The 14810-nt window shown below is 35.7% G+C and overlaps 1 protein-coding gene across 1 annotated transcript; it reads right to left on the reverse strand.

Moving 5' to 3' along the window:
• Positions 1–3315: 3315 nt before the first annotated feature.
• On the reverse strand, positions 3316–14383 carry fshr (follicle stimulating hormone receptor). Its single transcript, XM_067368670.1, is given in 11 exon segments — positions 3316–3917; positions 3920–4995; positions 7009–7194; positions 7410–7484; positions 7599–7667; positions 8395–8475; positions 8612–8686; positions 9010–9081; positions 9200–9274; positions 9805–9876; positions 14137–14383. Coding segments are annotated over 11 exon segments (2052 nt in total). The 5' UTR covers positions 14322–14383; the 3' UTR covers positions 3316–3831.
• Between the last annotated feature and the right edge of the window lie 427 nt (positions 14384–14810).

Raw genomic sequence — 14810 nt, forward strand, 5'->3', positions numbered from 1 at the left:
CTCGTGTTGTTCCACATCCATCCTTCGTTCATCTTCAGAACACAAAATAAGATCTTTTTGATTAAGTCTGAGAGGTTTCTGTCTCTCCATAGAGATCCAACGCAACTACCACTCTACAGTACGGAAAGGTAGGAAAAAGACATAAAGTAGCCTACTCACTGTGACTCCAGTGGCTTAAACTCAAATTTAAGAAGCGACGTGACTCACGTGAGTGCTTTGTGCAAATAAAACCACAATTTACAACTTTATTTACAAAATAATATTATTCAAAGCATGTTCATGCAACAATGCCACGCGTGAACACAAAACGCATGAGTCGTGATGCTCTCGCGAACAGTCGCGCATGTACTTTGAGTTGACGCACGAGTCTGAACACAACACGCATGCGTCGTGAAGCTCTCGTGCATTTTTTTGAGTGGTGAATTGTTTTTTGTTTGTTTGTTTGCGCAAACAAAGCATTCACATGGCTTCATAAAATTGAGTTTAAGCCACTGGAGTCACATGGAGTTCTTTAAAGATGTATTTTTCCTACCTTTCTGGACCTTGGAGTGAACCTCTCAGAAACCTCTCAGACTTCATCAAAAAGATATTAATTTGTGCTCCGAAGATGAACGAAGGTCTTACAGATGTGGAACGACACGAGGGTGAGTAATAAATGACATTATTTTCATTTTTGGGTGAACTAACCCTTGAATACTGCGGACATACACTGTTCTCTGACTACTTTTTTTTTTTTTTAATGGTAAGTGAAAAGACGTAAGAACTAAGTAGGGATAATTTTCAAACGGTAGTATGCAGAATTGTCGTCAAATGATCTTATGAAATTGCGTATTTAATTCAGCGAGTGTTGGCCGGTTTTAATCTAAAAAATGAAAACCTATTGATATGTAAAAATGCCTTAACATTTGGCAGTCCAATCAAACAATGAGTCAAGAAAGAGGTATTAATTATTTATGAAAAAATAGCAGCCATAATTATTAATTACGGCTGATATTATTTCATAAACATCCATCAGACTGGAACTTGAAGGTCATGTCTTGTGGGATACGTTATTCCACACATTTTGGATAATCTATGCATACAGAATATTCGCGCAAAAGTGCACAGAATATATTATATATTTTGCAGCAACAGTGAGAGTAGTATGTAAGTATTCAGTGTTTGTTGCAGTTTTTATGACCAGCTTCATGCTTTTGGTGGATTACAGCGCCATCCAGTGGTCAGTAGTAGTCACAGACTCTTGAAATTCCCAGAAAACCTGACCTGTTTCTAAACACCGTTTTTATGTTCTTAAAGGGATAGTTCACCCAAAAATGAAAATCATTTACTCACTCTCATATTGTTCCAAACCTGTGTAAGTTTCTTTCTTCTGCTGAACACAAAAGAAGATATTTTAAAGAATATTGGTAACCAGACAGCTGATGGCACCCACTGATGTCTTCCATAATATTTTTTTTTTCCTACTATGGAAGTTAATGGGTGCCATCAACTGTCTGGTTACCTGCATTCTTGGGTGTTAAACAGAAGAAAGAAACTCATACAGATTAGGAACCACTTAAGGGTGAGTAAATGACGACAATTTTCATTTTTGAGTGAACTATCCCTTTAATGTGTACGGAATTAGCCATAGATTTATTATAAAAGCATATGTTTTATGTAGAAAGTTGGTCATTAAAATGTGGAATGGAGTTATTTTTTTTTTTGTCTTAAAAATAGATTTTTAAAAATGATTTTTAAGTTGTAAAGGTTGCAGTATCTTCTATCTGTCTTCACTGTGTGTGGCTTTCTCACTGTCCACTGTTCCCTTGACTTGCGGCATTGAACCCCTGGCCTTGATACATGAGCCATATCTTCATAACAGATTCCTCTTCTTTGTGGACCTCCTCAGCCCATTTGAGGTTTGAGTTCAGGAAGCTGTGTGTAGCGCAGCTGCTGTAACTGCCACACACTCCCATTGCCCCCCTCTAACACTGAGGCAAACATTGCTGCCTAAAAAAACCCCAGCAGAACAACAGATCTCTGTCTCAGAGCTTAAACATTATTGCAGGTGCAAAGATAAGAAGAGAGGCAGGACTTGGACAGAGTGAAACTCACTCCTAACTTGGCGTGTGCCTCCGTTTGTGTAAAGCATCCTGCTGTGCTTTACTTTGTTGTGGCTGTCCAATGAAGAATTTATTACATGTACCGTAAGTCTATTCGACTTAAAACTCCCATACTCTCTCAGACATCCTCTCTCATACTGCGGGTGGCCAGCGAGGTTATGGTGACCTTGAACAAACCATTCCAGTGCTAAAGTACTGGAATATTTGTGATAAGAGGGGACGATGGTAAGGGCTATAAATGTCTTCTCAGTTTCAACATGCATGAGAACTGAAATAATACAGTAGACAATAAAACTATTTGAATGGACCTGGAGGTTTTTTATAATTATGTTGTGTAATTACATTTTTACGATGATTGTTCTTATTCAAAAAAGTGAACAAATATACAAAACACACTCCTCATCTTAAAAACTCACTCCTCAGTTCTCAAAAGCTTTTTTTAACATGTTGTTTTTCTGCCAGCATTATCAGCACAAGCCTTAAAGGGTTAGTTCACCCAAAAATGAAAAATTTGTCATTAATTACTCACCCTCATGTCGTTCCAATCTTCGGAACACAAATTAAGATATTTTTGATGAAATCTGAGGCCTCCATTGACTGCAAGATAATTAACACTTTCAGATGCCATACATATTTAAAACAGTTCATGTGACTACAGTGGTTCAACCTCAATGTTATGAAGCGATGAGAAGACTTTTTGTGCGCCACAAAACAAAATAACGACTTTATTTAACAATATCTAGTGATGGGCGATTTTAAAACACTGCTTCATGAAGCTTCGAAGCTTTACGAATCTTTTGTTTTGAATCAGTGGTTCAGAGCGCATATCAAACTGCCAAAGTCACATGAATCGTTAAAATTTCTAAACATTTCGAAACACTTATGACGTAACGAAGTCTTGTTTACTGAAATCATGTGACTTAGCAGTTTGATACACACTCCGAACCACTGATTTGAAACAAAAGATTTGTAAAGCTTTGAAGCTTCATGAAGCAGTGTTTTGAAATCACCCTTCACTAGATATTGTTGAACAAAGTTGTTTTGTTTGTTTGGCGAACAAAAAGTATTCTCGTCGCTTCATAACATTAAGGTTGAAGTAACTTTATGGGCATTTGAAAGTGTTAATTATCTTGCAGTCAAGCCATCGGATTTTATCAAAAATATCTTAATTTGTGTTCCAAAGATGAACAAAGGTCTTATGGGTGTGGAACGACATGGGAGTGAGTAATTAATGACAGAATTTTCATTTTTGGGTGAACTAATCCTTTAATGGGATAGTTCAACCAAAAGTGAAAACTCCATCATCATCATTTATCATCATCAAATTCAAACTTGTATGACTTTTTTCCATGGATCACAAAAGATATTCTGCGGTTTAGTTACTTTTGTTATTTTTCATTGTATGGAATAACCACTAAAACATTTTTCAAAATTTCTAAAATATCTATCTTAAATGATTACATTATTCATACTAAAGATATTACCTAATCTCAATTTTTGAACACTAATGCATGCAGAATATGTCAAAAGTCAATCAAGCAGCATTTCGTGAATGGTGTGAATACTTCTAAAGACATCTGAATCGGTTGACTTGAGAGGTCAAGCACTATAATATCTATATGAGACACCTTTACCCTATTTAATGCCATAGAAACCTTCAAAATTTTTATATCCAGATTCCACATTTTCCTTATTTATCCTCATTTTTGCCTACAAGCAGCATACGTTTTCAGCTGGCCACACCAGAGTTATGGCGGATTGAGTTAATGGTCAGTGCACTTGGGCGATGTGCACCAGGGAGTATAGTGTCCCATCACTAGTCTTTGGCGAAGGCACCATGGCTCCGTTTTCCCCCAAAGAGATCTCTGTGCGGTAAATGTGTGCACGTGTTTTGAAGCAGCCGAACCGGCTAGTCAGAATGAAGAAATCCCTCTTAAAGGTTTTAGTTAAGAAGGAGTAGAGAAATGGGTTTGAGCAGGAATTTATGGGGTAAAAAAGCACCAGCAAGACTTTGGCGTGAGAAACTGTGATTAGCGGTAGTTTTAAGGCTGCGGAGATGGCGAAAAATGAGATGGGCGCCATACACAGGAAGTCGGTGAAGATGAGCACAGCCATGCGCTTGGCTATACGCATGTCTGCGTTGACAGGAACGAAGGCAGGATTGTGGACGGTCAGGTAGATGCGCATATAACAGACACACACAACCAGAAAAGCGGCTACGTTGAGTAGGAGCAACAGCACCACGTATCCTTGTGAAAGCACTGTTTCTACATCCATGGGCAGGCAGATGCTGGTCTTCCTGTAGCTGCTCACTCCCAACATGGGCATCAGAGCAGTCAGCAGGGCAAAAATCCACCCCGCTGCCATTACTGCGCAGGCATGGCGCAGGCGCAGCTTGCGTTCCAGCTGCATGGCATAAGTGATGGTGTACCAGCGCTCCAGGGTAATGGCAGTCAGGGTGTAGACGGAGAGCTCACTGGAGAAGACCGTGAAGAAGCCGGCCACATGGCAGCCTGCTCCTGTCTGCCAGTCAATGCCATAGTTATAGTAGTGGGACTGTGTGTAAATGTCAGCGCCGGCAATGAGCACCAGGTAAATTCCCATGCAAAGGTCTGCAAAAGCCAAGTGGCACATTAGAAACCTGGGAACGGTTAGTTTGTAGTGACTGGTGAGGAGCACCAGGAAGACAACAACATTTCCCACGATGGCCAGTATGCTGATGAACCAGATCAGAACACGTAGGAACGTAAAACCCATGATGTCCTCGCAAGGGTTGAATGCATCCGGTGTAGGGTAGCAGGTCACTTCTATCACATCCTTACAGTGGTCTTCGAAAAAATCTGGCTCCAGGCGGAGGGCACCAGGATCGTTACACATTTGATTCTTCACAGACCTATGTGAACACAAATAATATCTTAGTGTTAAATAGGTTTTTAGGGTTAAATGAAGAAAATGAAAAATTCTGTCACCATTTTCTTACCCTCATGTTGTTTCAAACCTGTATGACTTCTTCCTTCTATGTAACAGAAAAGGATACATTTAGCAGAATGTTCACGCTGCTCTTTTTCATACATTGAAAGTGGTGGACAGCTCTTAAAATGACAAAAAGCATCATAAAAGTAGACCCATGTGCAATATGTGCAATATTCCAAGTCGTCTGAAGCTATACGAGCTCTTTTTGTGAAGAAAAGTCTGTGGATATTTAAATATGTTGTCAGTATCTTTTTACAGCATTTTGGCCTTAACATTGCTTATTCTTGTTTTTCTTGACATGCCAAATTTGAAAATATGTCTATTCAAACAGCATGAATGATGAGAGCTAAGATGGAGCAGAAAATATTCAGTAGAAACATTTGGTCTCCTTATATGATTTAAAAAAAAAAACTTTAAATATAGATCATCAGCTGATGTTATGGTACTTTAAGGCCAATTCACTCCAACATGAATGTTCAACACGATCTCATGAGAAAATGTTACTATTTTATGAGGTGGCAGTTTTAGATTAAGGCAGCGGCTATTTGCGCTAAGTGAAAATGGTATATTTTCTTAGCAATAGATTCTATTTACACCATGTAAAAGTATTAGCAATAAGAGTAAATAGATTTTAGATGCTATCTATACTTTATATTGGCAAATACTATTTGCACCTCATCATTTTTTTGTACATTAACAGGATGCAATAATATCATAGAGTGTAAAGGATTATGTTTATTAAAATTATTGAATATATGCTGCCTTATTGGGAGAATAAAACCCCTCCCTACACATTCCCCTAAACATACCCAATAAACACTTTTAATAATATTAAACAAGTTTTTATTGAAAAATGTGAGCTTAGCAAAAGGCAGATTCGAACCCGCGTCGATAGCATCAAAAGCCAGGTCTGCGCCCTTTACTCGCTACCGCTGCACCAGAAGATGTTGAATTATGCTACATTAGTGGGTGGAGCTAGTGTAAAGAGCATTTGCCAACAAGGGACACTCTTTGTACTTAATGTAAATAGACACTCTGTTTAGGGCAAATATCATTTGTACAATTTTAAGAAATACAAAACAAAAACAAAACGTAGACATGATGGTCCCTAAGCCCACCTTTAAACCTAACTCAGTGGGTTACGCAGATTGTATGGAAATGTAAGAATAAAATTACGAATTCATACTGCCACAAGAGTGCACTGGAACACACTGGAACATTCGGTCTGATTGGAGCATGTAATTTGTCTGTGGCTTAGACCAATGTATAAAAAAACGAAAATGAAAATGCAAATTCACTATGTGACAGTAGGTGGCACTTATAGAAAAGCAGAAATAACCCCAATGCTGTGCAACTTTTAGTTTCACACTGGCACCCGCTTGTCATAGAGAAGAAAAAATTCAAACTACTTATCTTCAAAGGGCTGTTCAGATTTTTATATTAGCCATAGTGTTTATCCATCAACATCAAATACAAGAGTACAGATACAAGAGAGCCGGTTCCAGATGTCGCTCAGCAAAAAAACAAACAAATCCTAGTTTTATGAATCCTAGAAAAAACAAATCCTAGTTACTGTTCTTTTGAAAGGAGTATCTAGTAATGAGTAATAAATTACATTTTTTGAGTAACGAGCCCAACACTTATCATAACGGACTCATTAACAGCTGCTAATCCAAATAAAAATGTTTATCACACCGTATATTTGTCTAGTAGTGAACAGGCCTTAATGGTGCATTTTGGTCATTTTGGCAGCTTCTGTGCTTTTTGACACTATCTATTATTTACAGTGTATGGAAAATAGCAGTGTACACATCCTGCCAAATAATTACTCTTTTTGTAAAGGAAAGAAACCACACAGGTTTATAACAATTATGAGGATGAGTAAATCATAACAGAATAAACTGTTGTAATTGAATGTAATTTTGTAATTGACTTGTGCTTCTTGAAGTTTTTGAAGGCACAGCAGTGGCTGGGGTAGGTCAGATTGGCCTGCGTGAGCTCAGTAAACAGCTCCAGGCTTGGAAGCCTCCTCAGAGAGTAGACTGAGACGGCTGTCAGAAGCTTAAGGGTCCTCAGCATGCTTTCCGGTAGTGTGTGGACGGCAGTACGTGAGATGTCCCTGTAATGACAGCAGCCATTTCAGTGTCCAATGCAGGATTTGATGTGCATAGATTAGACTAAATGTACACTAATAGTGTACAAACCAGGTAACTGAGGTTAGTGTGAGTGTAACAGGAATTGCTGTGAAAGCTTGTCCTGAGGACATAGAGTGGGTGTGTGATGCTCCAGCTGGTGAGTTGTATTGTTGTTGAAAGCAGAGTTGTTCATGCTTACAGAACGATGGGGCCTTCAGCTCCTATAAAGGCGTAACTGTGGATATGATGCAGCTGCTGGTTTCCCATGAGAAAGCTGTGAGAAAGAGAGAGAAAGGGATTAGACCAAAGATTAGAGGTTTTATGTGAGATGCTAATTTATAAACATATATATAAACATATATATATACAAAAAAGTAACTGAACTCACAGTTTCTCAATTTTGGTACCATTGAATGCATAGCTGTCTATCTCACGGATCCCATTCTTTGTTAATCTCCTGCAAGAGTACATTAATTTAGACCAGTTTCCAAAAGTTTGTGGTCGGTAAGATTTTTTTTAAAAGAAGTCTCTTATTCTCACCGAGGCTGCATTTATTTAATCAAAAATACAGTAAAACAGTAATATTGTGAAATGTTATTACAATTTCAAAATAACCTTTTCTATATTAATATATCTTAAAAATTAATAAAGTTTTCAGCATCATTACTCCAGTCTTCAGTCACATGATCCTTCAGAAATCATTCTAATATGCTGAGTTGGTTCTCAAGAAATGTGTCTTATAATTATCAATTAGAATTCTTTGATGAATAGAAAGTTCAAAAGAACAACATTTATTTTAAATATAAATATTTTGAAACATTATAAATGTCTTTACACTTTTTATGAATTTAATGCAATTAAAAAAAAATAATCTGACCCCAAATTTTTAAACGGTAGTGTATATAAAGTAAAATTCTGTTACATTTACATATACTGTAAAAATTTTAATAGTCAATACATGCAATTTTGTTGTGTAATATTATAAAAAAATATTTGTTTGAACAGTTAGTTTAACAGCTGTTGAAGTTAGCTTGTTTTTGTCATGTACTCCAAGACTAACTATTCAATTTAAATTTAAGTATAGTGTGCATTATTATTAATAAATCAATAACCCGTCACATCATTCATTCCTCTTATAAAGAATAACATTTTGGGAATAATCAATCATGCAGCTGCATACTTACAGCTCGGTTATGGTGGCACTGGTCAATCCAAGGAAAGCGTTACTGGGAATCCTCTCTATGTGCATGTTATCTTGTAGATCACTATAACATAAATTTGATATATCAGTATATGGATAATTTATTTGTATATTTATAGATTGTAAATTTGAGAATGGACATACACCTGAACCAAGTCAAAATACACATTAAGACTGGAATAGCACGAGTAGAATCTTACAATAGAAATTCAAGAGCAGCAGAGTTGATTTTTGAAAAATCAGGCAGGATTTTAAGACCAGTGTTTGATATAGTCCTGGAGGAACACACACACACACACACACACACATACATACACATACACATACACATACAGGAAGACCAGATTAATGAGTGTAATACATCAGAGTGACATTTGTATTTTGTCTTTGCATCTGTAGCCTTTGTTTCCTGTGAGAAACATTTGATATGGATATTGACCTGTGTTTAGGTCATTTTGCTTTTCCTGAGGTCTTTCAGCACTCTTACCATAACTCCATGCTAGGCTGAAACTCATGTGGGAATATACTCCTTTTAAATTGCTGAACCACAGCATGAAACCACAATGACTAAGAGTAATGAAAGGAGAAAATAACTCACAGATACCGTAGCTTTGGAAGTCTCCAGAAGGCATCTTTGTGCATCATAAGGTTTTTGGATTTTGTAATAGTTCTATCAGAGAAATGGATACGTTATTCTGTGTTTCAGAAAATGTACTGCACCATTTGATTCAAATACGTTGATAAGAATGTGATTGGATGTTATTTCCACATGCAGTGCAGCAACATACATTTCCTGTAGCTCTGTCAGGTTGGAAAAGGCAAAGGCTTCAATTTTCTCAAGAGCACCATTCTCGGACACCACTCTGAGAAGGAGAATAATAATCATATAGCGATATATATATTATTATGAGCAGTTAATATGAATTTCTAAAGCTTTATAAAACTGATTGCAATACATCAAATTGATACAAAATCTTAATTGCCATGCACATTTTTAACTTATTTGCTCTACTGAAGTGGATAGGGGGAATTTAAATCACTATGCAAATACTGATTTGAGAAAAGAAATGGATTACATTTACAATAAAGAATCACACTTGTCAATTTATCTCGCAGTATTTTCTTGTGATACATATCTCCAGTGTTTGGGTCACTGTTAAACATCATGTTCCATATCAAAGTCTAAACATATTCAATCAAGACTAAATATCATGTGTTTATATGTGGTTTTGAAAACTAAGCCAAAAGCCAAAAAGAGTTGTAGGCATTCAGTAGCAATGTCTCTGTTTTTTAATTGATTGAATTCTTTCTAATCTCCATGTGCATTCCTGCTGAATATGCAATTCCATGTTTTAATAGTAAACATCTCTGTGTCCTTCACTCTTGCACTCACATTCTCTTCAGCTCATGTAGTTCAGACAGGGCTGCTCGGCGAAACACGCCAATCTGAGTCAGTTTGATCTCCCTGCGCAAAATTAGACAGAAGAGATGTGATTCATCATCCAACAATTCATTATTATCAATGTGTTACAGTTAATACATAAATATCACAATCTATTCAGAGGTGAATGTTTTATGAGAAATCAGATATAAAAGCTGGCATAGTTGTTTTGTTTAGTTTTGCATCCACCAGATCACCAATTACTTCATTTCAATCTACACTCTAAAAAAATGCTGGGTTAAAAATAACCCAAGTTGGCTTGAAAATGGACAAACCCAGCAACTGGGTTAAAACTTAGTGTCTGGAGTCCCTTTTTATTATTTATTGAACATATTAAAAGTGCCCTCGAATGAAAAATTGAATTTATCTTGGCGTAGTCAAATAACAAGAGTTCAGTACATGGAAATGACATACAGTGAGTCTCAAACTCCATTGTTTCCTCCTTCTTATATAAATCTCATTTGTTTAAAAGACCTCCGAAGAACAGGCGAATCTCAACATAACACAGACTGTTACGTACGCCCCAATATTTGCATATGCCAGGCCATGTTCCCAACATTATGAAAGGCATTAGACAAGGGCAGCCAGTAATGTCTGGATGTGCACAGCTGAATCAACAGACTAGGTAAGCAAGCAAGAACAATAGCGAAAAATGGCAGATGGAGCAATAATAACTGACATGATCCATGATAACATGATATTTTTAGTGATATTTGTAAATTGTCTTTCTAAATGTTTCGTTAGCATGTTGCTAATGTACTGTTAAATGTGGTTAAAGTTACCATCGTTTCTTACTGTATTCACGGAGACAAGAGCCGTCACTATTTTCATTTTTAAGCACTTGCAGTCTGTATAATTCATAAACACAACTTCATTCTTTATAAATTTCTCCAACAGTGTAGCATTAGCCGTTAGCCACGGATCACAGCCTCAAATTCATTCAGAATCAAATGTAAACAATATAACAGTATACAATACTCACATAATCCGACGCATGCATGACGAACACTTTGTAAAGATCCATTTGAGGGTTATATTAGCTGTGTAAACTTTGTTTATGCACTGTTCAATGCAAGCGTGAGCTTCGTGGGTGGGGAGCACGAGAATTAAAGGGCCAGTAGCCCTGAATCGGCTCATTTATAATGATGCCCCAAAATAGGCAATTAAAAAAAATAATTAAAAAAAAAATCTATGGTGTATTTTGAGCTGAAACTTCACAGACACATTCAGGGGACACCTTAGACTTATATTACATCTTTTAAAAAAAGTTATAGGGCACCTTTAACAATATAATGGAGGAGGAACAAACTGCTTAATAATTAGGTAAATATTCATATGAAAATATACTGTAATGGACACTATATGAACCCTACTTTATTGCTTATATATTTGGTTATCATATGCAATATATTGTTAACTCTGACCAAAGTATATATTGTATTACCCAATGTTGGTTTGTGCTATTGCACTTTTTATGTAAAATGAGCCCCAGTGTTTGTTGGTTTTGTTTTTGTTTCTGTAATTTATTTGGTGTTACAGATATGTGATGTAAACTGTTGTGTAAGTGTTCAAGAAAATGCAATAAAAATATTATTTAACAAAAAAAAAAAAAAAAAAAAAAAAAAAAAAAACGTTGGGCAGTTTTATTTAACCCAACTATTTAAAAATGACTAAGTGGCTGGCTTAAAATGAACCCAAAATATGTTGGAAATTAAAAATCAGACACATAATTAGTAGAGGCAACAATAATAATCAAAATGTCAACATTAATTAATAAGCAATTTAATATGGCTTAATATAATTGTTTAATTATTCATTAAACTTATTAATAAATGTTAATTTGCAAGATATTCTGGATTCATTTTATGCAAGCAATACAGTATTTTTAAAACAATAGTCACAAACATTTAACCCGCATGCACAGCTATTTTCTTTGGGCATATACAACCATAGTTGGTATTTAATTGAATGGAGGGTTCACTACGAAATCTCCCATTTATTTTTTTATGTGTTGTCCATCTCCACCCTGTTACTGATACCAGAAATCACACTCTCATGGCAATTCATAGCTATTTTACATTTCGCCAAAATGGTAGCCATATAATTCCCTGAATTCAGACCTTGACGCTTACTTTTTTCCCTAAAAAATGTTTCTGTACAAATCACAATGTACAAATTCATACATTATCTCATGAGATCGGGCTGGCTCAAATGTTAGAGTTTCAAAATGTGTGTGTGCTCTTAAAAACTCTTTCCAAGTGTATTTATAAACTACATATACATGTGAACTGTATCCTCATGAAAGTTAGTATGAACAGAATGAGTCATAGCAGAAACTAGGTCATTCAAGATGTTAAATCTTATGAGAAATGCGAACACAGTTACCAGTAGCCTATTTACAGACAACTGCAAATAATCTTTTTTGCTGTCAAGCTTTTTGTGTAATTGTTTTTGCACACTGCCATTAGTGTCTGTGTATTCTTCCTGTGGATATTCATTCCTGTAATCCCTCTGAAATGCAGACAGCCCAATTACACAAAGCACACTGAGTGCCTTTTAAAGTAAATTATGCAGGTAGGAGAGATACAGATATTAAAAATTAGAAAAATCACTATATGTTTGTTATACCATACATAGTTTGACTTTTTTTTAGATTCTTGTTATTTTTACTTATTTTGTCCCTGACTGAGTTTGGAGTGGGGTTATCTGTATGGCTGACCAGTGGTGGATGGGGGGAGTGTTTGAAGGTGATTACATTTATTTTTGTGATTTCGTTTGGTCCTGTAAGTGTTGCAGAAAATACACACTGCAGTTTTAAGAAATCATCATACATGACAGAATCAGGGTTATTATTGTTAACTAAAAATAAAACATTACAAAACATGAAGTAGTAAAAAACTAAAACTAAATAAACTTAAAATAAACAATACAAACGAGTAAAAACTATATAGCCTAAAGTGAAAATTTGCACATTTGAACATTTGCAGAATTCCTATCAAGCACACGACTGTTCGTTCCTGCGGTGCCAAGTGGAAAGTCTGGCACGCTAAGGCAAACAAGCTGAAAAGCTCTTGGTGCTCTTTCTAAAATGGAAAAGTAAAGAAGCCTAAAGTAATGAACCCAAAGACATTAGTGTGAAACGTGTTACCAAGCTGAGCGTCTTTTGCTAGTTTCAGCTGGGCCTCCTTTTCCTTTTCGACTGACATTCGGTTCAAAACAGAAATACAACCCATGATTAACCTGCTTGAGGGGCCAAAGAAAGTCATCTTCATGTTTACATCTCTTCTTTAACTGGCTGAAATGAGTAGACTAAAATAACAGATGACTTCATGCGATACATTTGACATAAAAACAACACTCCCCCGTATCAGGCTTGAGAGTTCTTTTGAGGGACGATAGCCTTGAGATTACAAAAAAATATTCTGGGACTCACAACAGATTCCTAGTCATTTACATTTTCTCCAAAAGCACAATAACAAGCTCTGGAACAATTATATTGTCATTAAGATTCTCATATTTTTAATAATGCTGTGAAGCTTTTGACTGGTATACATTACTTTAATTACTGTATGCTGTTCATTAAAAATTATTATTTATTTGATCATTTTATTTAAATTAAAAGTAACGCATAATCAATTTTCATAAAAAAAAAAATCATGATTAAAAGTTACTCTTTTTAAATAAAAAAAGCCAAATAAATGAAACTAATACGTAAATAAAAAATTGCATATTTCATTTTGTAATTTAATACTATTTTATAGTAACTTTTATTCATAATAATTTTAATGAAAAAATATTATACTGATTTATGTGACTACTTTTTTGGTATTATTTACTGTAAGTAGCATTTAATAATATATATATATAAAAAATATTTTTACTTAAATTTAAATTAAATTATTTTATTTGATATGTGCTTTTGTAATTTTTTCTTATTAATTTTTGTTTTTATTATATTAGTATTTGTTTTATTGTAGTTTTTGTCGGTTTAGTTAAACTTTGTTTATTTCAGTTACATTGCTCGTTTTTTATATTAAATGTAATATTTATTTATTTTTATTTCAACTTTATTTCAATTAATAAAACATTTTTTATTTAGTTTACAATAACAACACATATATACTGTAACTTCAACATCCAAAACAACTATGTGGCATCAAAAAATTTGAAGTGAACATGAAGTTTGTGTCTTGATATTTATTACCTGAAATTCTAGATCTAGATGTTAATTACTTTACTTTAATGTGTTTTAACATGCATTTGTGTGTGTTTGTTTATACTCACACAAATGTGGTATTTTTCGGTATATTTCTTGGCATCTCATGGACCTTGTTGCCCAGACAGAAGAAACTGCGAGTTGTAGCATTAAATGAGCAGAAATGAGATCCAGCAAACATGCCTTCTGTGTGTGGAGTGAACCAGTCGAAACTAAAGCAGAGCATCATCAACAAGACCATCCTCTTTATCATCTTCTCTTTTAGGTGGAAGGGTTTGTACAGTGTTTGTGAACTGAGGCCTTTAGTGTAGCGTCCTGAAGCAGCTCCTGGTCTCCGCTGATGTTCAGGTGAGGGTGGGGCTGTACCGCCCAGATCGGTCTTGGTTCGGAGTCTATTTGCGTGGTGTTTTCTGGTTGTAGTGGTCTGTTCTTGTGAAGCCGCAGGGAGGCTGATCTCTTTCTAAGAGGCGTGTTGGTCAGAAGCTCTACAGCCAGAGCCAAGAGCGACCTTGGGAGAGAGGTCTTCTGATAACAAACAAATGTTTTGTTCATTCCTCCCCTCCAAACCTAATTTCTCTCCTCCTCTCACCGTTTTCTTCAGAACGTGAAAGCGGTCCTCCCCATCTATAATGAGCTCCAAAAGTCCTAGAAAAGCTACATACAAAACTGTCTTCCTGTGGCAATATTCATTGTGAAGTTACTTTTGTTACTTTTTTGGCAATATAAGTGCAAGCTACTTAGT

This window comes from Chanodichthys erythropterus, chromosome 19 (assembly GCF_024489055.1).
Source record: "Chanodichthys erythropterus isolate Z2021 chromosome 19, ASM2448905v1, whole genome shotgun sequence".
NCBI lineage: Eukaryota > Metazoa > Chordata > Actinopteri > Cypriniformes > Xenocyprididae > Chanodichthys > Chanodichthys erythropterus.